The sequence below is a fragment of the Silene latifolia genome, chromosome 3 (genome assembly GCF_048544455.1).
Source record: "Silene latifolia isolate original U9 population chromosome 3, ASM4854445v1, whole genome shotgun sequence".
In the NCBI taxonomy this organism is placed as follows: domain Eukaryota; kingdom Viridiplantae; phylum Streptophyta; class Magnoliopsida; order Caryophyllales; family Caryophyllaceae; genus Silene; species Silene latifolia.
Genome location: NC_133528.1, coordinates 18,406,435 through 18,429,624, shown reverse-complemented (window position 1 = coordinate 18,429,624; position 23,190 = coordinate 18,406,435). Strand labels below are relative to the sequence as shown.

At 38.4% G+C, this 23,190-nt stretch overlaps 3 protein-coding genes across 3 annotated transcripts; 2 read left to right on the top strand and 1 right to left on the bottom strand.

Annotated features, from left to right (window-relative positions):
* The first annotated feature begins 1,476 nt into the window (after positions 1–1,476).
* On the top strand, positions 1,477–2,630 carry LOC141647336 (uncharacterized). The gene is made up of 3 exons (XM_074455476.1): positions 1,477–1,695; positions 1,782–1,996; positions 2,091–2,630. The coding sequence occupies exons 1-3, from the start codon at positions 1,594–1,596 to the stop codon at positions 2,398–2,400; spliced, it is 627 nt and encodes a 208-aa protein (XP_074311577.1). The 5' UTR covers positions 1,477–1,593; the 3' UTR covers positions 2,401–2,630.
* A 72-nt stretch (positions 2,631–2,702) lies between these two features.
* Positions 2,703–5,923, bottom strand: LOC141648775 (F-box protein CPR1-like). The gene is made up of 3 exons (XM_074457491.1): positions 5,917–5,923; positions 3,880–5,085; positions 2,703–3,262 (listed from the first exon to the last, which is right to left on the bottom strand). Exons 1-3 carry the CDS (start codon positions 5,921–5,923, stop codon positions 2,703–2,705), a joined length of 1,773 nt encoding a protein of 590 aa, XP_074313592.1.
* Positions 5,924–7,655: 1,732 nt separating this feature from the next.
* Positions 7,656–12,480, top strand: LOC141648774 (uncharacterized). The gene is made up of 5 exons (XM_074457490.1): positions 7,656–8,253; positions 8,373–8,556; positions 8,740–8,851; positions 9,205–10,000; positions 11,594–12,480. The coding sequence occupies exons 1-5, from the start codon at positions 7,656–7,658 to the stop codon at positions 12,478–12,480; spliced, it is 2,577 nt and encodes an 858-aa protein (XP_074313591.1).
* The last annotated feature ends 10,710 nt before the right edge of the window (positions 12,481–23,190 follow it).

The window sequence follows — 23,190 nt, the reverse complement described above, 5'->3', positions numbered from 1 at the left end:
CTACTCCGGTTGTAAAGCTAGTACAAGAACTACTCCGTTCTTATGACAAGCTAACTCGCAACCTACTCCGGTTGCCAACTCACAACCTACTCCGGTTGTCAAGAGTAAAAGACTACTCCGTCCTAAACTCTACTAACACACTTAGAATGTTATAGGATCAAGTTTCCACTAACACATTCTTAACAAAGAATAGAGATGGACAACTTTTACAAGATCAACAATTCATAAGCAAGAGAGTTTAGTATAGAAAAGCAACAGTAGCCACGACTGTAACAACTTGAAGACACTTGAAGACTTTTAAAGGATTTTGCAAATAAAACACGATTTTAAGCTTTAAAAAACAATTTGCAAACATGAAAGAATTATTTCAGAAAAGTCTTAAGATTTTGTGAAGGAGGGACTCGCCTTTTATAGAGGAAATGGGTGAGGGGGTTGCTAGGGTTTTGAAGAGTCAAAGACCTCACATGTGAAGGGCAATAGCAACCACCCAAAACTTGCACCAAAGAGGGCTCTTTTGCAAAGGCAAGAATAGGGAAAGATAGTTTGAAAGATATCCTTAAATGCTCATGCAAATTCAGAAAACAAAGAGAGAAAAGACAAGTCACATGATGACAAGTTAACACTAAAATGGCAAAAAGCATTCTTTGTTTTCTTAAAGAACCAAAGGGTTGAATTTGCATAAAGAGGAAACATTTTGAAAATAATAATTCAAACCACTCTTTAATGAAGACCACCTCCTTAATAAAAATCTGATTTTTATCTTTGAAAAATATGAGTCACGTGAAATGCTTTTGAAAGATAAAAAGGGACTTCAAGTTTCTCGAGTTGTGGCAACAATCCAAGCAGCTGTTTACTTGTAAAAGCAACAGTCGTCTGGACTGTTTCTATTACTCTAATATACTCTACTTTCTCACTTGTACATTAGATGACACAAGACTTAATACAAAGGGATTAATAACAACTTCAACACTTCTTAATCCATGCTTGATATGATCATATATCCTGAAAAGATAAACTAAGATGACACAAATCAAATGGGCATGTTATCATCAACATAAGGAACCCAACAATGAGTATCCCTATCAACCGCGGGGAAAATCTCTTTTGCGGTAATGAACGCAACTTAATAAGTAGACCCCTCCCAACTTTGATTTTTCTATGTGTCTTTTATCATGGAGCACTAATCTAGGGTAGATATTAGTACCATTTATGGAACTCTGTGATTCATAAAAGCACAACATAGTTATGGCAAAAAAAATACAAAATTACAAAAGATTATTATAAAATAGCTTTTTTCCCATTTTTTGACTATTATATGTGTTTCCAATGTATGAAAGTGAAAGGCAATTTAGCCCGTTTTAATATCCGTGATTTTTTTGGGTGACGAGGGAACCCGCACCCGCACTCGCTACCTTGATACCTTGGGTCCGTGTTAAGAACAACTAGTACGTGTTCGGCATTAATTTTGCATCTACCTAGTTGCTCATTATTTATTCTTACACTATAAATAGTAGAGAGTTTGTGTGCGCCTGTTAGCTTGAGAATAGGAAGAAAACAAGAGCTGAAATAAAGGAATAAAAAAAGTGGAGGAGGATGATTGTAACAAACATTGGAAGAACAGCAATACTCTTGGTAGTATATTTTTTAGGAATAATCTCTGCTTTTCTGGGAATTGCTGCAATGTGTACGAGCAAGGTTGATTCTCAAGTTACTGTATGTAATTTCTTGCTGTTGTTTTGTTACTGTTATTGTTGTTGACGGATGATGCTTTGAGTTTGCAGGTTTATGAAGTGCAAGTTTCGGGTGGTGTTAGTTGTTACCCAAGAACTCGGGCTCATGTTTTAGCGATGACATCAGCATTGGTGCTTCTGCTTGCTCATACTATAGTCAATATACTCAATTATTGTAGCAGGGGTTGTATCATCCGTTGTGGAAGGAATCGATATACTCCAACTACTTGGTCGACTATTGCCCTCGTTTGCTTCATTATATCTTGGTATTCCGTTCTTCTTCAAACTAATTTTGTGTTTGATGCTGCTTTACATTTTGGGACTTATAACTAAATTAAATTAGTTGTTATGATTATTCAGGTTGACATTTGTTGTAGCGTTCCTCCTACTTTTGGGTGGCGCAGTCCTCATTGATCAATATCAACATCAACGACAAGTGCAGCAGTTGGGGCATAAGCAGTGCTATATACTAGAAGTCGCCCAAGTCGGTGTCTTTGGAGTGGGATGTGTCCTGTCCACGGTAAGTGTTGTCTTCAGCACATTCTACTCGATCATCATGGCTGACTATGCTGTAGGCACTTCATTTGGAGACCATGCCTTACCGAATGAGGGTGGTGTTGCTATGGTACCACCCCAGGTCCCTCCTCCCACTTCCCATCATCCTGTCTAGCTAGATCCTCAACTCTTATTAGCATGCATCTTTAACCGTCACTGTATCCGACACTAGGCCAGGAATATTATTTCGCTTATTAATTAGCTTGTGTGTCTTTATTTTCATTCTCAATTCTAGTCTGATATTAGAAATGCTTCGCCTTTAGATAAAATTAAATCTTTGGTTTCGGATGTATTATTTTTTTGGTTCCACAGAGAATCTTAATTAATATCCCATCTCCTGCAGCAGAAGCGATGATGCATCATTTTCAAACATTAATCAGTATATCTTCTTATTGCAACACACATTTTCAAACATTTTTACTTTGTTACCGCGACACACTTGTTTGAATCATTGTCCGGAATTGGAGCAAGGCTACCGACACACACCAATTCATTTTTGATAATTCTACGACTTCCCGGAACATCAACTTCTCTAATCGAAGTATCTTCAAGATTATACCACACAAGTTCTTGATTTTCATTACTGACGTCTTTTACTAGCAAGACCTCCCCACTACCTCTCAATGAACGGTAACCGATTACCCTACCTCCCTTGGTACAAACTTGGTTTCCTACAAACTTTTTCATCACCCATATCGATACATTGGACGACAAAGTATGAGTCGCAATTATGTATAGACGTCCATTTGAGACCACCAAACGAAACTTATGCAGATGATAATATATTGTAAGCTTAGTAGGATATGACATTTGTCCAAACTCTTCCGTGTTAAGAACAAACGTCAAAATACTCGTGGTTGTATCGATCAGCATACTCGAAGTAATCCAATGTAACTTGTTATTTACGACCACACCTTGATCCCCACATGGATATACTGATTTGGGTGCCTTCTCGACTTCTTTCCACGAACTACTACCTGTAGTATACACATAAGTGACACACTCTGGTGGAAAATCGTTACTCGAAAACGCAACCTTTACTACTTGTCAGGAGACTCGATTAACCTACGATACTGTCTAGTTATTGGTTTATACAAGGCTAATAATCCGGATCGAACCAATCTTAAGCAAATCAAACCACCGCAAGAACCCACAATATTTTTTATACGAGAATTGACGTCGATGGGTTTTAGGGTTTGATTTTATAAGTCGCTTCCCCACAACTGCCACTAGATATGCATATGCTATTGGCTTTAATTTGATCGGGAAGGAATCCAGGAGTTTATCTTTTTAATATACTATTAGATTGTAAATTGACAATTTACAATCTATATACAGGGGATTATATCAGAATAGGGAAGTAAATAGAGGGTTATCTAGACAGAAAATGTATTTTAAGTGGGAAAAATTGGAACTTTTCTTATTCTTTTAGTGTAAAACCCCTCACAAAACATGTACCGCTTTACACAAGAATTATTGTTTTTCCAGAATATTTTAGCTAAGATATCATTGGTGAACAATCTAAAATAGCCTGACCGGAGCTAAATTGATGTTGACAGATTCTACTTAAGCCATATCCAATGACGACTAATACTTTTCTGAATATACCCTACACGCTTGTTTGGATCACTGCCGGGAACTGGAACAAGACTAGCAGTACACACCCATTCATTTGCCGGACTATTTCCGGGAACATTCACTTTTCCAATTATAGACTTATTTTTATGATCGTACCACAAATATTCTTGAGTATCAACAACGCTGACTAATTTTAATAGCAATACGGCGTCCCCACTATCTCTTCTTGGACGAAGAGTGATTACTAGAAGTAACCTGGCGGAAAATTGTCCTTGTTCAATCTCGTATAACTTTGTCCAAGACTCTGTTACGCCGTACTCTTTCATCACCCATATTGAGACTCTGGACAACCGGAAGTCAGTCACGATTGTGTACAAACGTCCGATTGAAGCTACCAAAGTAATTGTATCATAGTGATACTCTTTAAAACTAGTAGGATATGGCATCGCTACAAACTTGTCGGTGTCAAGATCAAACGACAAAATACCGTCATCATTATTACCTTGATTTCTCTTCCAGATGAACCAATGTAGCTTGTTGCTTGCGACCACACCACAAGTCCCGTGGACATCATTCATCTCGGATGCTTTTTCGACTTCTTTCCATGAACTACTATTTGTACTATACACATGAACGATGCTATCATGACTCAATTTTGTAATATTCACAATTTTGTAATCGTGACTGACTACATCATAACCAAATCCATATTGGCAATCTCGGTGTAAAATAGAATCATAATTAATAGGAGGCGGCTTGATGAACCTACTATACTCTCTAGTAACCGGATTACACAACACAAATCCTGAAATATCATCCAATGATCGACATCTTATGCAGATCAACCCGTTGCAGGTACCGACAATAGATGTATGGGTGTAATTGACGTCGATTATTAGTTCCAATATACCACTTGTGTAATTAGGAGCTTCAAGATACTTATGGGAACTATTAAAACAATCAGGTGTTCCACAAAGAATTAAAAGATCAGTGTAATCATGGGATTCATGAAGGGCGTCCTGACGATGAATATTAATGAAATACGACGAGTTAGTATAATTGTACCAGTCCTTGCATACGGTCTTAAAGCGTAAAACTGACTTAATCGGAAGCCTTGTTAAGATGTTGTAGTGTATGATATCGGCTGGAAGACGTGACATGCTGTTTGGATTTCGTCTAAGGAAACGCTTATTAGGTTTTGTATTGATGATACTTAATACTCCTGTAAATTAGCAATCACGCTAATCGGTATATGTATATACACAGTAGGGTTTGGAGACGTGTAAGTTTAAGTTCGGACCGAAAAAGGAATCGGACTGGATTATTTGGTCTGAACCGCACCCGGATTGAATTTTTATAGATCTTGTCCTTCGTCCTTGAACTTTGAAGTTTCTGTCTTTGGTTTGGTTTGGTCCGGTCCAACACAATTTGAAATTGGCTCAGATTGAATGGACCGAATTTTATTGTCTTTACGACTAATTTTTGAAACTTCGTAAGGAAACCTATAATATTTTATGTTGGAAAAATATTGTAAACTCAAAACTACTAGGTTACACGATTTATGAAATTAAAATTTAACTAGTTTAGATCCCGCGCAATGAATGCGCGGTATTTATAGACTTTTTATTTTTGTATTACTTAATCATGCTAAATTAACAGTTTATTAATTTTCATATTTCACATTATATTTTGAGGAAAAAAATTGAACTGTTAAATTATTCAAAAAAACTAAATAAAATTGAACTGTAAAATAATAGTGGTATCTCATTAATTGTTCATTTTTCTCGTTATTATATTTTGTTTCGAGCAAAAAAAAAATTAAAACTGAAAATTAATTCAAGAGGATTGAGTAATGTGCTGAAATACATTTTTTTTAAAAGTATTTTTTATACCAGCTAATGATTCCAATTTATAAATTCTCTCAACTTTTTTTTTTGTGTTGTGAAAGTAATCAAAACCAGTTATAGTTTTGTTTATACATAGTATGAATAGTACGAGTCTCTCTCTAAAAAATCTCTCTAAAAAATCTCTTTTTTATGCATAACCCAGACACCGGCCATAGGCCGGACAACCACCAATCTTCTGATTCACCAAATGTCGATACTACTATGGACACGGAGAACCACCATTTTCCTCCGTTAACAAAAAATGCCAAGAGGAAAACCATTCATATTTCTGAGTTTCAGAACTCGGAGCCCTCCAATTCCATGGCAATAGATCCTACTTCATCCTCTCAACAAATTTTATCGAGTCCCATGAGTGTTGCAGCAGATTCTTCACCTTTATCATTCCGTGACAAAGTTCAAGGATATCGATGTGCCAGTTCAGATCTAGTTGATCAACTTAATGCAGACTATGATATTAACATCGATTCAGACGAAGACATTGGTGAAGATGGTGACGACGATTCAACTTGCTCCAAGATACTTTTGTCCAAAGAGGAAAAAATCAATCTCCGTAGGCCTTGGCGCCATGCGCTAATTATCAAAGTTTTTGATAAGAAAATCGGATACCTCTCATTGATTCGAAAACTTAATGCAAAATGGTCATTTAAAGGCAAACTAACACTAATCGATATTAATGATGCATATTATGTGGCCAAATTCTCGTCTCTACAGGATTATGGGCATGTTTTAATTCAAGGTCCGTGGATGGTTGATGACCACTACATTACCATTCGCAAATGGATCCCAAATTTTGTCCCATCCGATGATGAAATCAAATTTATTACAGCCTGAGTTCGCATTCCTAATCTACCAGTGGAATACTTTAATGAAGGGTTACTAAGACGAGTTGGAGCGAAAATAGGGAAAGTCATAAGGATTGATAAAAATACAGCTCTTGCGGAACGAGGGCAGTTTACTCGTATGAGCGTCGAAGTTAATATCGATAAACCCCTACTTTCGAAGTTTTGGTTGAACGGGAAAATCTATCGTATCCAGTATGAAGGTCTAAAATCCATTTGTTTCAAGTGTGGAAAAATTGGCCACGCAGCGGAGCATTGTACGTTAAATTCAGGCAATATCAATAACGATGGAATTACAGAGAACAACATTAACAGTCCGAAAGAAAATCTTATTAACAAGGTTACATCTATCACCCCTGTCCCGGAACTTACGGAAAATTTTGGAGATTGGATGCTAGTTAAGAAACCCCCGAGGAGAAGAGCTCCACCAAAGGTTGATAAACCATTTGTGACGAACACAGGGAATGGAGAGTCAAGCATCTTCAATTTTGGAAAAAATATTTTCGGGTCAAGATACGGTATCCTCAATTCCAATCCCCAAGATTCTAGTGATAATATAATTCAACCAGTTATTCAGTGAAAGGTAATTCCATCTATAATTCCTAATTTTGCTCCACAAAATATTCAACACAATACTCCTTCCTTAACCAAAAACAATCAATCGTTTATTTCCAAAAATACTACCAATTTTAAAAATCCTACCCAAATTAGAACCCAAAAATCCTCCGCTAAAAACTTTAAGTCAAACAAAAATATCCAACCTCGAGTAAACCCTATTCTACATAATATTACCAACCTAAAATCTACTGCAACTATCACAAAAACGACGACTACAAGCAATCCAGCTCTAACCTCTGAGAATCCAAACACAGAAAACATCCCGCCTGAAACGGTCACTGATGTCGTTTTAGTTCACGGAAATATTATAGACATACCTCCCAGTAACATGCCATTCTCAGGAGCTCCCCCAGATAGTAATGATTCCACCATCGAGAAGCTTCAAAATTTCTCCAAAACAGGGGATGGTGGCTCCAATTCTGGGAATAATGGTGGGGGAATCATCGAGCATGGACTTCAAGTTCGAATCAATACCGGAGAATCCGCCGACACTCATAGTGGAGATGTCGATACCATGGAGCATTAATGACGTGATATCTCTCGTAAGTCGAGCATATCTATCAACTTTACCTTTCTTACCAGTTGTTATGTCAGATAGAATACCAAATCTTATGCCTAACGTACCACCAATCACTTGTATGGTGTGGAATATCCAAGGAACGGGAAACAGAAATAAAATTGCTGCTTTAAAAGAAGTAGTCAAGACTTATAAACCGTCTATTTTAGCCTTAGTCGAAACCCACATGAGTGGCGATCATGCCGAGAATATCCGTAAAATTATTGGTTATGATGGTCATATTGGGGTTGATGTCATTGGTTTCAGTGGCGGGATTTGGGTATACTGGAAAACGGATCTTATAAAAGTTGAACCAGTTTATGAACACACGCAATTTATTACTTTAGAGGTATCCCGAACAGGGGGTGTTCCTTGGTTGTTCACTGCTGTCAACGCTAGTCCCGACCCAACTAATCGTAGAGCTTTATGGACTGAGCTTGAAGAGTTCGCACGTACAAAAATAAACCATGGTTATTAGCAGGAGATTTTAATGAGACTTGATCACTTGCTGAACGCCATGGGGGTAATTCAAGCATGGCCAAAAGGTGTGAAAACTTTAATAACTGGATTAAAAACTGTGAACTGCTAGAATTAGAATTTTCGGGTCCTGCTCATACCTGGGCTCGGGGAAATTCACTAGAGACCCGCCAAATTGCTAGATTAGACCGTGCTCTGTGCAATATAGAATGGGGTACGATACATGAGGATGCTAGTGTTCGGCATCTTCCTGCATTCCAATCTGACCATTGTCCTCTATTGATAGCTCCTAATGGGTTTGTTCCTCTCAATTCGGTATAAAAGCCTTTTCGATTTCAGGCCGCGTGGATGACTCACGAACTTTTCTCGACTTTTATTGCTGAAAAATGGCCTGAACAAGGCCCCTTTCCCACACGTCTTAGCGAGTTGTCGAAGTCATTGCAAGAATGGAACGAAACTGTTTTTGGCAATATATTTAGACAAAAGAAATCCCTGTATGCCCGAATTGAAGGCTGTCAAAAGAAGCTTGCTATTACTAAAGAGAAACGTCTTATTGCCCTTGAATCCGCCCTTCGCAAAGAATTAGACAAGGTACTTGAAAGGGAGGAAATTTATTGGTATCAAAAATCCCGGGTTGAATTTATTACCGACGGGGATCGAAATACCTCCTATTTTCATATTAGTACTTTGGTTAGAAGATGGCAAAACAAAATTTCAGCATTATGAAATGAGGCAGGGGAGTGGACGAAGGACTCGGATGAAGTAAAAAATCTGGTCGTTAATTATTCAAGAATTTATACACTAAGGATACGCCTTATGACACAGATGTCGATATTCCATATGATTTGTTTCAAGAATATACCAACGAGGACTAGGAATGGTTAACTAAACCATTTACTATCGCTGAAATAGAACATGTCATTCACAACATGGGTTCTTTAAAGGCTCCGGGTCCAGACGGTTTCCAAGCTATATTTTATCAGAAACATTGGCCGATTGTTGAATCATCTTTATGTCTGATGGTTATTAATGTTCTCGAAGGAAAGGGATTTCTTGAGGGATTAAATGACACACATATTGTTCTTATTCCCAAAGTTACAGGGCCCGAATTGGTCTTGCAATTTAGGCCTATAAGCCTCTGCAACGTCGCCTATAAGATCGTCAGTAAAGTGTTAGCTAACCGTATTAAAAAGGTACTTCCCTTTCTTATTTCGGAGACACAAAGCGGGTTCGTTCCAGGTAGACAAATTACGGATAATATTGTTATCTTCCAAGAAGTAATTCACACAATGCGCCAAAAAAAGGGCAAGAAATCTTATATGGCTATTAAGATCGACCTAGAAAAAGCATATGAACGTCTTCGCTGGGCCTTTATATATGACACCCTAACTGATATGAGCATCCCAATTCTTCTCCGTGACACAATCATGGAGTGTGTTACATCACCAAGAATGCAAGTTTTATGGAACGGGGAGCCGACTGAGCAATTTTTACCTTCTCGTGGAGTCCGACAAAGCGACCCATTATCGTCTTATTTATTTGTAATGTGCTTAGAGAAACTCCAACAAGCCATTGATGTTGAATTTAGAGCGGGTAAATGGCAGCCTATCTCGATATGTCGTAATGGTCCTACTATAAATAATTTATTTTTCGCCGACGACATGGTCTTATTTGGGGAAGCAACAGTCGAACAAGCCTTGACTATCAAACGGGTGCTCGATAACTTCTGTCGCGCATCAGGTGAGAAAGTTAGCAGATCAAAATCACGGGTTTTTTTCTCTAACAACACTCCCTGTTGAGTTTATGGATTCAAGTACCTAAGAGGAGGAGGGGGTGAATTAGGTACTATTTAAAAAATTTAACTTCAACTTTATTGACTTAAAGTAAGTTGTAGGATGAAAAGAGATAGAAGAATACTTCGAATAATATTGAGAGATTAAACGAGTATTAAAATCGACGTTTGCTGTAGTATGAAGGTAACAATTGTTCTGATAGTAGCTGTTTGTCTCAGTTTATGAAGTACAAATTGTAGACCAAATGTGACAGTATGTGGAACTGTTACTTCAAGAGTTAAGGAAAAGAAATACAAACGTAATAAAGAGCAGCGAAATAAAACAAATAAAATCAAACACGAGATTTTTGAATTGGTTCGGCAAGAACTCAAGTGCCTACGTCCAATCTACTTTTTATTGATTAATTTTAGTGATCTACTCCGACTACTAAAAAACCCGTACAATAAAAAGCAACAACCTACTCCGGTTGTGACACAAGTTCAAGAACTACTCCGTCCTAGAACAAGGTAACTCGCAACCTACTCCGGTTGCAAAAGAGTTAAAGACTACTCCGTCCTAAACTCTACACACAAACTTAGAACGTTATAAGGATCAAGTTTCCACTAGCTTATTCTTAACAAGAATTGAGATGGACAACTTTATAAGATCAACGGTTCATAAGTGAGAGAGTTTAGTATGTTAAAGCAACAACAGCTATGATTGTAACACTTGAAGACTTTTAAAAACTTTGCAAAATAAAGACTCGGTTTTTAAGTTTTGAAAAAAAATTTGCAAACTTAAATGAAATCTCAGAAAAAGTCTTGAGGAAATGAAGAAGTGAGGCACGCCTTTTATAGGGAGAGCAAGCAAGGTAGGTGTTAGGGTTTTTGAAAGTCAAGGATCATCACATGTGATGAGATTCAACACTTTTCCAAACTTGCACAAAAGAGGGTACTTTTATTTAGAGGCAAAGCAAGAAAATGGAGTTTGTAATTTTCCAAAAGAAGCCTTTGGTTTTTCAGAAAATAAAGGGTGGAAAACAAGTCACATGATGACAAGTTTTCACAAAAATGGCAAAAGGTAAACTTTGTTTTACAAAAGACCAAGGAGTCAAATTGGCACAAAGAGGAAATAATTTGAAATGGTAATTAGCTACACTCATTTTCTAGAAGCCCAATTCTTCAAAGATAAATCAGAAAGTTTGTTTATAAAATCCGAGTTGCTTTAAAAGAGTAAAAAGGATTTTCGAAAAATAAAAATAACTTTCAAGTGTTACGGATCATAGTGACAGTCCAGACTAATGTTGCTTGTGAAAGTAACAATAGTCTTGACTGTTTCTATTACTGTAAAATACTCTACTCTCTAACTTGTACATTAGATGACGCCTATGACTCAATACTTTGGGTGATCAACAATTCAACACGTCTTAATCCAAGCTTGATTTGATCATTAATCCTGAAAAGGTAAACTAAGATAACACACATTAAATGGGCATGTTATCATCAATCAAAGGAACCCAACACTCCTCTCATTACTCGAAATTCCGTAAGCAATGCACTAGGTTTTAAGGAGACGGCAGATTTGGGAATATACCTTGGTGTTCCTACAATTAATGGTCGAATTACCCGGAGCACTTACTCTCATCTTGAAGAAAAAATTAAAAATCGACTCTCGAGATGGTCTACTAAACGGCTTTCACTTGCTGGGAGAGCCACATTGTTACAATCTACCCTCTCGACTATGGCCAACTACACCATGCAAGCAGCTAAGATTCCAAGAACGGTATGTGATTCAATTGATAAAAAATCGAGACGCTTCCTATGGGGTGGCGATGAACTCAAGAAACCGGTCCACTTGATTTCTTGGGAGACTATTCAACGCCCAAAATCATCAGGTGGACTCGGTATCACTTTAGCTAGACAATCAAATGCAGCCTTCCTAACAAAACTTGGTTATCGAGTTATCTCTGAGCACACTAAACTTTGGTCTCGAGTTCTTCGTTTCAAATATTGTAGCGGACGCTGTGATGTAGACATGTTTCAACCCAAGAGTAATATGTCAAGTGTGTGGGCCGGAATCACGTCTCAAGTTCATACTATTTCTAAGGGTACAGCCATGGCCATAGGCAACGGAAGACATACGATTTTTTGGGACCATAGTTGGGTGGATGATGAATGTTTATCTGATAAAGCCATCGCCCCTATTCCAACAGATATTCTAGGCGCAACAGTCAGTGAAATGTGGAATGAAGCTAACGGATGGAAATGGGATTTATTCGCTAACTATTTACCTCAAATCGAATTACAAAAAATAGCGAGCTTCTTGCTTAGTCCGGACCCAGAACTCGAGGACACTGTTTTTTGGAAAGGTACGACTTCTGGGAATTTTTCCATTAAATCTGCTCTAGCGATTATTAAAGCCCCGGATTTATTCAATGAACCCGAGTGACCTATGTGGAGGGTCATATGGCGTCTTCCGGTTCAGCAACGTATTCGAATGTTCCTATGGCTAGCTACTCATGGACGACTAATGCATAATGTTAATCGCGTTCGTCGCAGAATGGGAGATGATTCTATCTGCCCAAGGTGTCACAGTGAAGAGGAAACTTAGGACCATCTCCTCCGCTTGTGCCCTGTGTCACGCAACATTTGGAGCCAAATTAGTAATTTTGTCCTCCCACAACTATTTTTATACTTCCTCTTATAATGATTGGCTGGTTCTCAATGCAAGTAATAGTATACCGAATGCGTCGGAGGATTGGTCGATGCGATTCGCTATTACTTGTTGGTGGATTTGGAGATGGCGAAACAATATCGTGTTTGGCCATGATGAAGACAACCCCATCGACCCGCAAGCCTTTCTTCACCAGCAATTCAATTCGTCCAAGTCGGCCTTTGATCGATTCTCGCTGTTTATCCCTCTGCCCGGTTCCGGTAGGCAAGAAGTATTCATTAGGTGGCTTCCACCACCTCATGGTTGGACTCTACTCAACACCGATCGGCAGGATGTGAAGGTCTTTTTCGGGATGAGACAGGTAATTTTATCGAGGCCTTTTATTTCTCTAGCGGGTATTGCACATCGATGAGAGCTGAGTTATTGGCTCTAGAAGCGGGTCTAGAAAGAGCTCGGAGTTTGCATATTGACAAGCTTCTTATTCATATGGACAATTCCCCATGCATAAAACTGATTCTTGAGGAGCAACTAGTGAGTAATAATTTGCGCTCAATAGTTAAAAATTGCAAGGACCTTATTTTCGACAACAGCTGGAAAGTGGAGCTGAAGCATTGTTATAGAGAGGCAAATAGAGCAGCAGATTGGCTTGCTAATCAAGGAGTAGAGTCGAGTACTACTAAATCTTTTATTCATGCTCCAACCGGAGCTCTTTGTACTATTATGCGTGAGGACATTCTTAGGGTAGCTATTCCCCGTGTAATAGCTAATTAGTTGTCGGGGCTTGCCCCTCATTTGCACCAAAAAAAAAGTATGAATAGTACGAGTCAAGTCATTATCAAATAATAATATCAATAAAAAATTTAATAGTTTATAGTCTTATATTATTTATACTTTAATTAAAATATAATAGTTTAGTGTTTAGTGAAAATTATATAATTTGATCAAAAAGATTAATTATAATGAAAAGAAATATATGATGAAATACATTATAATTATTAATTTCCTTATTTAATGAATACACTTAAATTATCAATAGCTTCCTTATTTAAAAAAAGGGGTGATTTTCATCGACGACGTTTTAGTAACTATCGACGACCTTTTCATTCCAAAAGACGAACACGCCCCTTGCTCCCTCGCACTACTCTATCTCTCTCTCTCTCTCTCTCTAAACAATTTTCTCCTAAATTCTTATAAAAACAAATTAAATAAAAAAACCAACAAAATCAATCAAGAACATCAATTAGCATGTTCTTTCCTCTTTCATTTCGATCTCCTATATCCATTAAACAAGTAAAAAATGTTAGAAAATAATTCACATAGAATAGAAAACTTAAATAATTTAAAAAAATCGGCAAGTAAAGGCAATACACACGATTTAAAAAAAAATTCAAAGAACCATGGACGAAATGTTGAGATTCAACAATCGACTATGGACCAAACGTGGAGATTCAACGTTTGACCATGGCCAAATGTTGAATCTCAACGTTTGACCATGGATCAAACAAAAGGATTCATCGTTCACCGTGGCATCAACGTTGAATACAAACGTTCATTTTTTTTACCATGGACGAAATGTTGAGATTCAACAATCGACCATGGACCAAACGTGGAGATTCAACGTTTAACCATGGCCGAATGTTGAATCTCAACGTTTGACCATGGTCAAACGTTGAATACCATTGTTCAAGTTTTTTTTTTTTAAAAAAAAAATATTGAATCATGGTCAAACGTTGAGTTCCAACGTTGCACCATGGCTAACAACAATAAATAACATATAATCGTCAAAAGATAAATAATTGAAACATTCAAAAAAATTTTGTGAAATCGAAAACGAAATACATGAATTAAAACTAACTACTAACTACTATTAAAGCTCTCTATTAAAGTTATACAAATTAATTTTACAATAAAATTAATTACTAAGCTAATTTAAACAAAACAAAAACAAAAGATTTGGACGGCGGTTGGTGGCGTGGTGGTGGCGGCGTGGGAGTGGTGGCGGCGGCGTGACAGTGGTGGCGACGTGAGATAGTGGTGGAAAGTTTGGGTGTGGAGTATTTAGGGTTTTTCAATTAGAGAGGAAATGGAAGTGTTAGTGAGATGTGGGGGCGTTATCGTCTTTTGGAATGAAAACGTCGTCGATGTTTACTAAAACGCACGTCGTCGATGTTTACAAATCGGGTTTAAAAAGATGTTTTTTGGCGGGAAAATTTGTGAGTTCACCTATTCATTTAGTAAATAGGGGAAAATTGTATTCGAGTATTAAATAGCAACAAATCTGAGTTTTTGTTCTAATATCGTACTTTACCAAAAAAAAAATCCGGGTTCCATCCATTCTAAGATTGAAACACAATTTATTTATTCTATCTATAATCGTTCAATTCCCATCAGGTTTGGTCTGTAATTGGACAGATATATGCACACCTTAATAAGTTACACCACAATAATCTAATCTAACACGGAGTATACTATATATATATAGTCGGGATCCGGTAAGTACTCCTAAATATTTGAGGATTGAGGATTGCAATACAATATCACGGGTTCTTCAATACAATATCACGAAAAAATCATACTGGTCCAAAAAAAAAATTTATTAAAAAAAATTATATATTTTTTTTTTCGCAGCTGTTTTTTTCGTGTGATATTGTTTCGAATAACCTGTGATATTGTATTGAACAACCTGTGATATTGTAATGAAATCCTCAATCCTCAAAAAGATAGTGTATACTCACGTGATATATATATATATATATATATATATATATATATATATATATATATAGACTTAGGATCCGGTGAGAACGACCACTCGGTGAGAACGGTGAGAACATACTCTCACCTCATAAACAACTCACGGTTTCACGCGCATACAAAAATCCAAACCCAACTTTGACTTTTCTCTCACTTAATTACCCTTATATCCTTTTATCTTTTCCCCTGCTTCATCAAATCCCCACATAACCAATTATCACCTACTGTCACCAACTATCACTTGTCGTCGTCCGGCGACGATCACCAACAACGTCGGCGAACACAGTAAATTTCTCTAATGCCGACGCAATTCCACGATTTCTATTCAACATTTCGAACTCACAACTTTGAAACTCTAGATCTCAATTCTTCTTCTCTTCTCCATCTCCACTTCGACCACCGTCCTTATCAGCCTTTCACCGGCGAGATCCTCGGCCAGCGCAGTAGCATTTCATCGGCATCAACATCTTCGTTAACCGACACTCAACGACGTCCGAGCACGTTGCAGTACTGAATAACGCCTCCCCATCATCACCTGTGTTTTCTCCTTCCAACCATTACCATCGTCGGATCTAAGAAAATTAATGTAACTGGTTTATTTATTGATGTATCTCAACCCAGTTTTAATGTACCTAATAACTAATTTTGTGTATCTATGTTAGATACAATAAAATAGTGACTAGATACATTAAAACAGTGGTTAGATATGCAACAAATTAGATCGAAAACTCGTAGCTCTTATGGGGAGAAGGGGTCAGTTGTGACAGTAGTTGGTGGTGTGCCGTCATTGTTGGAACTCGCCTGTGGCGGCAGCCAGTATGAGTGACTGGTGAGGGTGTGGAGATGATAAATAGGAAAGTTGCGGTAGGAGAAATGGTCTAGTTGATCACTGGAGTTGCACCGATATCGGCAACTGTCACAAGATCTCCGTTGCCAACCAGCAGAAGCATTGATCGTGCCGTGGTAGTCGCGGTCGATTTAGGTGGTAATTGTCGGTTTAATACGTGAAAAAGGAAAGAATGATGAAGGTCGATTAAAATATTAAATTGGTGGTCGACGTTGATCGACGGTGGTATAGCCAACGACATCGACATCATCAGAGTGAAATGTTGATGAAAAATGTAGTTGATGATAATGTAGTGGCACTAGTGGGCCAATCAATTATAATGGGGTAAAATGCTGAATGAACTATGACTTGGCCACGTATTTTGTTTCTAATATAGACAGTTGATTGTTTTAATCCTATGACTAAAGATCGTTCTCACCGAGTGATCGTTCTCACCGGATCCCACCTCTCTCTCTCTCTCTCTCTCTCTCTCTCTCTCTCTCTCTCTCTCTCTCTCTCTCTCTATATATATATATATATATATATATATATATATATATATATATATAAACCAGGAAATCAATGATTTCAGTGAAGGATATTTGCCTGTTATTAGTTGTTAGTTCTTACAGAGTATTATTCAGTGGATGAGGCATGCGGGGAAGTTTTGAACATATTCAAGTTAATTATGGTGTGTATTCAACAAGAAAAGGTGTCTCCTTACAAAAGAAGAAATACTGAGAACAAGAGTTAGCTCAGGTGGTAAGAACTCTCTTACCCCAACCATGAAGTCGAGGGTTCGATTCTCATTCGTGACAAAGTGCGCTAATTTGAAAAAAAAAATAGAAGAAATACTACTATGGCAGCCGGACAATTACTGTCCGATAGACACTCGTGATATGATGAGAATTCACTTCTTAGATCATCGCCATGAATTGGAGCGAGGCAAGGAATACACACCCAAGACCCCAGTATCTCTTCTTGATTGAAAAGTAACTACCTGAAGTACCACGGCGGAAAACTGTCTGCATTCAAACGCACATTGCTTTCTCCAAGACTCTACTACATCGTACTCTTTCACCAACCATATTGTGAGTTTAGATGACAAAGGTGTTGGAAATCTATATCTCATTACTTTACATATTCATATATGTTTCAATTAATTTACTCATAAAATTAATTACAAATCTTATGCATGCAAACTAAAATAGATAAGTGAAGAAATCGTTTTCTCACCATATGATTTTCGGTCATATTGGGCACCAACAAGATCTCCTTCTTGTTAGTTCTTGAGCTTTCCATGAATATAAGGATGATCCTCCAAAAATCCAAAGTAGAGATTCTCCTCTTGATTGCACCCAAGATTATCCCTTATCCCCACTAAATAATATTAGCTAGATATTAGTTTAGTAGTTTACCTTAAAATTGATTACTAACACTCATATATTACATTAATAATTTTAGTAATCTTTTATGAACAATTTGAATCAAAATTTCTAAAGTTTTTAGAGAAAGATGAACAAAAGAGAGAGTTTGCATGTGAATGAATAATAATAAGAGAAAAACTCTCAATTATGATGATGGTAAGAGGGTGGACGGTTTTGGGTAGTCCCATATAGGGCATCTTACTTTTCCTTTTTGTCTTCACAAGAAATAGATGTGTAAGATGTGTAAGACTAGTTGTAGGTAGGCATCATTATGTTATTTTATCAAATAAAATAAAACAACCAAAACCCACTAACACACCCTCCATTTTCGGTCCATATACATAAAATGGACTACCATTTTATTTTGTCAATTTGTCATTTATCACACAATATGTCACATGTAATATGATACATGTTATTGTAGACACCTCATTTCTGCACCTCCCGCAAACCACCCGGTGATGATTGGGCCGCATGTTTGATTCGCGGAACGATTTGTGACAGTTCGTAAGATTATCGTCAAGTGATTGCTCAAATATTAATGTCAACCTCTTAGTTGTCATCTACGTCCTGATACGGTCGTTTTGGCGATAATTAGAGTACATTCGAGTCCGGTCAAAAACCGTCTCCATTTTCTCGATAATCAAAATCCCGAGTCGGAATGTTCTGGAATGTTCCGGATATTTCTATTCCATATTTCACAAGTTCTATCTTTTGGCAAATAATATCCCGTAATATTCATAAGATAATCGAATTATTTCCGTCCTACCATAACTCAAACGCGGAAATCTTTCTTCAAAGAGGAAACCTCCGGGAATAGACGCAACAGTCTTTGCGCCTCTTCCAAGAGACGCAGTGGCTGCTGCGCCTCTTCCCAGGCCCTTCTTTGCATGTTTTACGTATCTTTTTTCATATCTTTCCGAGATTCACTTCCAAAGAGTCTCCGAAACCCTATTCCGTCGTGTGATTAGTATAAATAGGAGCCTTCGTTCCTCATATTTCTCACGCGAGTGTCCGCCCTTCTCTTCTCCCTTTGCATTCTAGACGTTGTTCTTACTAATTGGCGCCTACGTGCTTGGACTTCCAACCACGTAAGCTCGGATCTTTCCGGGTACCAGCCTCTCCGTTGCATGACTGACCAATTTGACCAACTACACTCAATCAACTTAAATTAATCAATCGTTTTCCTCTTACGAGGGCACTCTCTTTGCATTCGCGTCGAGCATTCACTAGTCGATATCTTAGTTCATCTCGTTCCGTCAACATGTAAGTCTGAGGGTGTAATCTCTCCTTTTGTTTATTGTATTTTATTTATTGTAAATCATCAATTGTAAGGTTTACGTCGAAAATACCATTAAAACCGATTTCTAAAACCGTCTTCAAAAATCTCTTTTTACGGATTTCCAGTAGACAGACGAAGAGAAAGGACGCAGCAACTGCTGCGCCTCTTCGAAGGAGCGCAGTTCCTGCTGCGCCTCTTCGTGAGGCTGCCGCAGTTCCTGCTTCCTTTCTTCTTCCTTCGTCCTCTGTGTTTCCGTCTTTCTTATTTGTTTTCATATGTTTGTTTGTTAATTCGTCATCATAGCATATAATTCACATTGTATTATCATCATTCATTAATATGTTTAATTCATTAAATCCGACTTAAATCCTAAATAATTCATATTTACGGGTTTTCGTCATTAAATTCAAACCCGGATTTTGGAGATTCAATTTGTTCATATTGAGTTTCTGGGATTCGTCATTGATATAATTTTCATCTGTTTATTCGCATGTTCATTGCATATTCGTTGTATGTCCGTCGTATTTAGCCTAATCGATTTATTTCAACAGAGGACTCATTAATGTTTTCATCATAATTTCATGTAAATAATCCGTTTGCATCCGTCTCATCCATGTTTATCGCTTTCATGACCATCGTTGACATGTAATAAAAGTTTTAATCACTTTCATCCGAGTAAATAATTTAATCGATCCATAAAATTACCAATTAACATTAACGATTTGCGCTTCGGCTTCACGCCGACCGAACTCACCCTTGGAAACAGACGCAAAGAATCGCTGCGCCTCTTCCGCAGGGCGCAGCCTCTCTCTGCTGCTCCAGTTCGATGATTTCTGTCCCTGAACTCCGTTTCTGCCTTGACCTAGTTTAGTTAGTCCATGTATTAACTAACTATTACTCGTATTATCACGCTAATTCCTGTTCGTATTTTATTCTTTTACCCTTTTCTCAAATCATCCGTTTTAAAGGTATTTTCGACATAAATCGCCTAATCCGTTGTAATTAATGTAATTTTCATTATTGTAATTTATAATTATTGTATTTCTTTCATTATTTGTATGTTCTCACATGTAATCAACATTAAATCCTACTTCGACCCAATTGTATGCTAATTACGTGTCAACCGACTTAGTTAAATTCTCACATGCTAGGATTAAAACTTGGATGTTGCATTGCATGCATATAGCCGACGATATATCAAGTACGAATAACTTCCCTAATCATTAGTAGAGGCCGCTATCGAGGCGGGCGGGATTAGGTGTTCGATCAAAAGAGCTTCCTAATACGTACCCTCACCCCTTACTCCAGATCTCCGTGAGCACCCGTGTTCATTGGCATCCACGAGAGTCATTCTAGACATAGAATGCTAAGGGTAACGATTGCTTAGTGTTCATGTCACTACTTTGTGTCTTGACATGACACGAGGTATTCGAACGGTTCCAATTTCCCATAAAAATTGGTGGCGACTCCATACAAAATGCAAACGCTTGTTTCCGCTTCTCACCAAGCGCCCCGTGGCGGCCCGCTGTCCACGCTTTGGCGACTCATTGGGGATATACACTTACGTGTAGCTAGGGTGAAACTCGAACAAGGTTAGGGAATAAATTTGTACAAGACAATTGTCGATTTTCATAACTCGGTCTTCCTAGATCGTTTAATTCGGCCTTCCTAGGCCCAACCCAACCCATTCGACCAATCGTCCCGTCTAAACGGTCCTAATTCTTATTTGGGCCTAAGGATGAATAGCGATTGACGTCATCCATACCATGATGCTTACTCTTGTTTGTATCAAGGGCCTTCACTACTTGAGGAAATGGACTAGGAATCGGCCTTACTCTTGTTTGGCACGAGCCTCTCCACAGACTTCGGGTTTGATGGTTCGGTATGGCAACCCACCCTTTAAACCAAAACCCTTCTAAATGAACTCAGCATCCCGTTATAATGCTTGTATAAATGTGTAAACCCTACGTGATCACCACTTCAAAACAAAACCATGACGAATTTTAAAAAAAAATCAAAATCCTTTTTTTCAAACAAGAATTTCGAAAAAATAGGCCTTCAATTAGCGCAAAATCCGGTCGAAACTCTGTCCGTTTGTCGTGTCAAAATTCGGGCCACAAGCCCATTTCAAAACCTCACTTCGAGTCCACTCCTACAACTACACTACAGTTGACTAGGACACACATTTTCAAAAACCTTGTCTTTCTTCAAAGCTCACTCAACACAAGTGGCACACACCCACTTCACAAGTCAAAACTTTTCCTCTTTTAGCAAGTGTGATAGAATGGTCGATCGTGTTTTGATTCGTCGCCGATCTCTTATCCAGTTTCCAAGATGCCCGGATCAAGTGATGAAACAAACCTCCAGCAAATTCAAGAGAGTAATGATCGAATCCTGGCCGCGCTAGCCCAAATGCAAATCACTCAAGAACAAACCTATGACCGCCTTGAGCTCATCGAAGGCCGTATCTTTGATGTAGAGGGAAGGTTGCCTCCCCCTAAAGGTGAAGTACTACGTTTTTCCGATGACGAATCTAAAGATGAGAATCCTATCATAGGGACAACTGCAGCTGAGAAAAGACTCCAATACCTAGAGGAGCAATTGATGTACCTTAAGGGGGATGACATTTATAGGGAAAACAATCGCAAGTACGAAGCCGTCAATTCCAAATTGCCAACTAACTTTAGCATGACGGATATCCCTAAGTTCAAGGGACATGAGAACCCTTTGAACCATATCCGTGCCTTCAAGGATTACATGTCTATCAAAGGCATCAAACCCGAGATGTTCTTAAGGATCTTTCCTTCATCTCTTGACACCATCCCGAAGCAATGGTTCTACACTTTAGATCACAAGAAGGTCGCTACTTGGGAGGACGCCGCAATCGAGTTCTCGAAACAATACGCGGATAACGCCGAGATCCAAGTCAACATGCGTACTCTAGAGGTTCTTACCCAAAATGACAAAGAAGGATTCACCGACTTCCTAAGTAGGTGGAGGAAGACTAGTACTCAACTAGTTGAACGCCCGGATGAGGCTACCCTTGTGGAAAAGTTTGTGGATAATCTCAAGCCCATATATGCCAATCATTTGAGATACCAAAACATCAAGACTTTCAAAGAGTTAACCGTATTAGGGACACGAATTGAAGATGACATCCGTAAAGGACTCTTGTCCAAAACGGTAGGTCGAGGATATCAAGGGTCCACGAGTCGTTCATACGGCTCTACTAGCAAGACCGATGAGGTTAACCTTCTCGAGCCATCCAAGAAAACTAGCCCACCAAGGAAGTTCACAAACCTTGGGGATACTTATTCCAACGCCCTAAAGAGGCTAATGAAGCAAGGTAAACTCCAACCCATTGGACCTACTCCCGAACCCGAAAAGAAATCCAAGTTCTGGGATGAAAATTCCTACTGTGAATACCATAGGGGCAAAGGGCACGACACAGAAAAATGCTACAAGTTGAAACACGTGCTTCAAGACATGATCGAAGATGGTCGACTCCCAATACCACCAGGAGGTAAACCCAACAACACTCAGAATCCTCTTGGAGTTCTAGTGATTACAAGTGATGAATCTACCTTAGATTGCTCACACCTCATTTCTCCCACCGAAAATGAAATTCATGCAATTGAGAAAGAGGGGTTCTACTCTACTATCTCCCCTACCATTTTCGACTTCATCACATGGGCGAGGAGTGTAGATAGACAAGTTTGGGAACTAGAGAGCATGGTAACAATCTTACGCAATCCCAACGCAATACCCGAAGAACATGCACCACTAATCTTCTCTCAAAATGCCACTATGCAAGAAGTAGTCACCATGGTTGATAAACTAGTCGATCAAATCATACGACTAGAAAGTGACATCATGAGAATGAGGGAACTAGCTGCAATCAATGGGGTTTGGGCCGATGATGATGAAGACGAATATCTCATTGAAAACTCCTTAGTCAAGGAAATAGTCCAAAATGGTGAAGACCAAGATGTGGATCACCTAACTCGTTCGGGTCGCCCATATCAAAATACTACTCAAAACGGTCCAACCAACGTCATCACACCAAATGACAACGAAGATGACCCCACTGATCATTTGCTCAAGCAATTACAAAAGACCAAGGCTGATCTTTCAGTCTGGCAACTAGTGGCAAGCTCATTTCCACATCGCCAAGCTTTACTGCAAGCTTTGGCCAA

Excerpts from the sequence above, each read along its gene's own strand:
- LOC141647336 (XM_074455476.1), top strand. The coding sequence starts at position 1,594 with ATGATTGTAACAAACATTGGAAGAACAGCAATACTCTTGGTAGTATAT. Across the intron at positions 1,696-1,781 it reads CTGCAATGTGTACGAGCAAG|GTTTATGAAGTGCAAGTTTC; the intron begins GTTGATTCTCAA and ends TTGAGTTTGCAG. Across the intron at positions 1,997-2,090 it reads GTTTGCTTCATTATATCTTG|GTTGACATTTGTTGTAGCGT; the intron begins GTATTCCGTTCT and ends ATGATTATTCAG.
- LOC141648775 (XM_074457491.1), bottom strand. Across the intron at positions 3,263-3,879 it reads TGTAGGGTATATTCAGAAAA|GTAGTAGTTCGTGGAAAGAA; the intron begins GTATTAGTCGTC and ends TGTATACTACAG.
- LOC141648774 (XM_074457490.1), top strand. The coding sequence starts at position 7,656 with ATGGTGGGGGAATCATCGAGCATGGACTTCAAGTTCGAATCAATACCG. Across the intron at positions 8,852-9,204 it reads TTCGCAAAGAATTAGACAAG|GCTCCGGGTCCAGACGGTTT; the intron begins GTACTTGAAAGG and ends GGTTCTTTAAAG. Across the intron at positions 10,001-11,593 it reads TAACTTCTGTCGCGCATCAG|GTTTTAAGGAGACGGCAGAT; the intron begins GTGAGAAAGTTA and ends GCAATGCACTAG.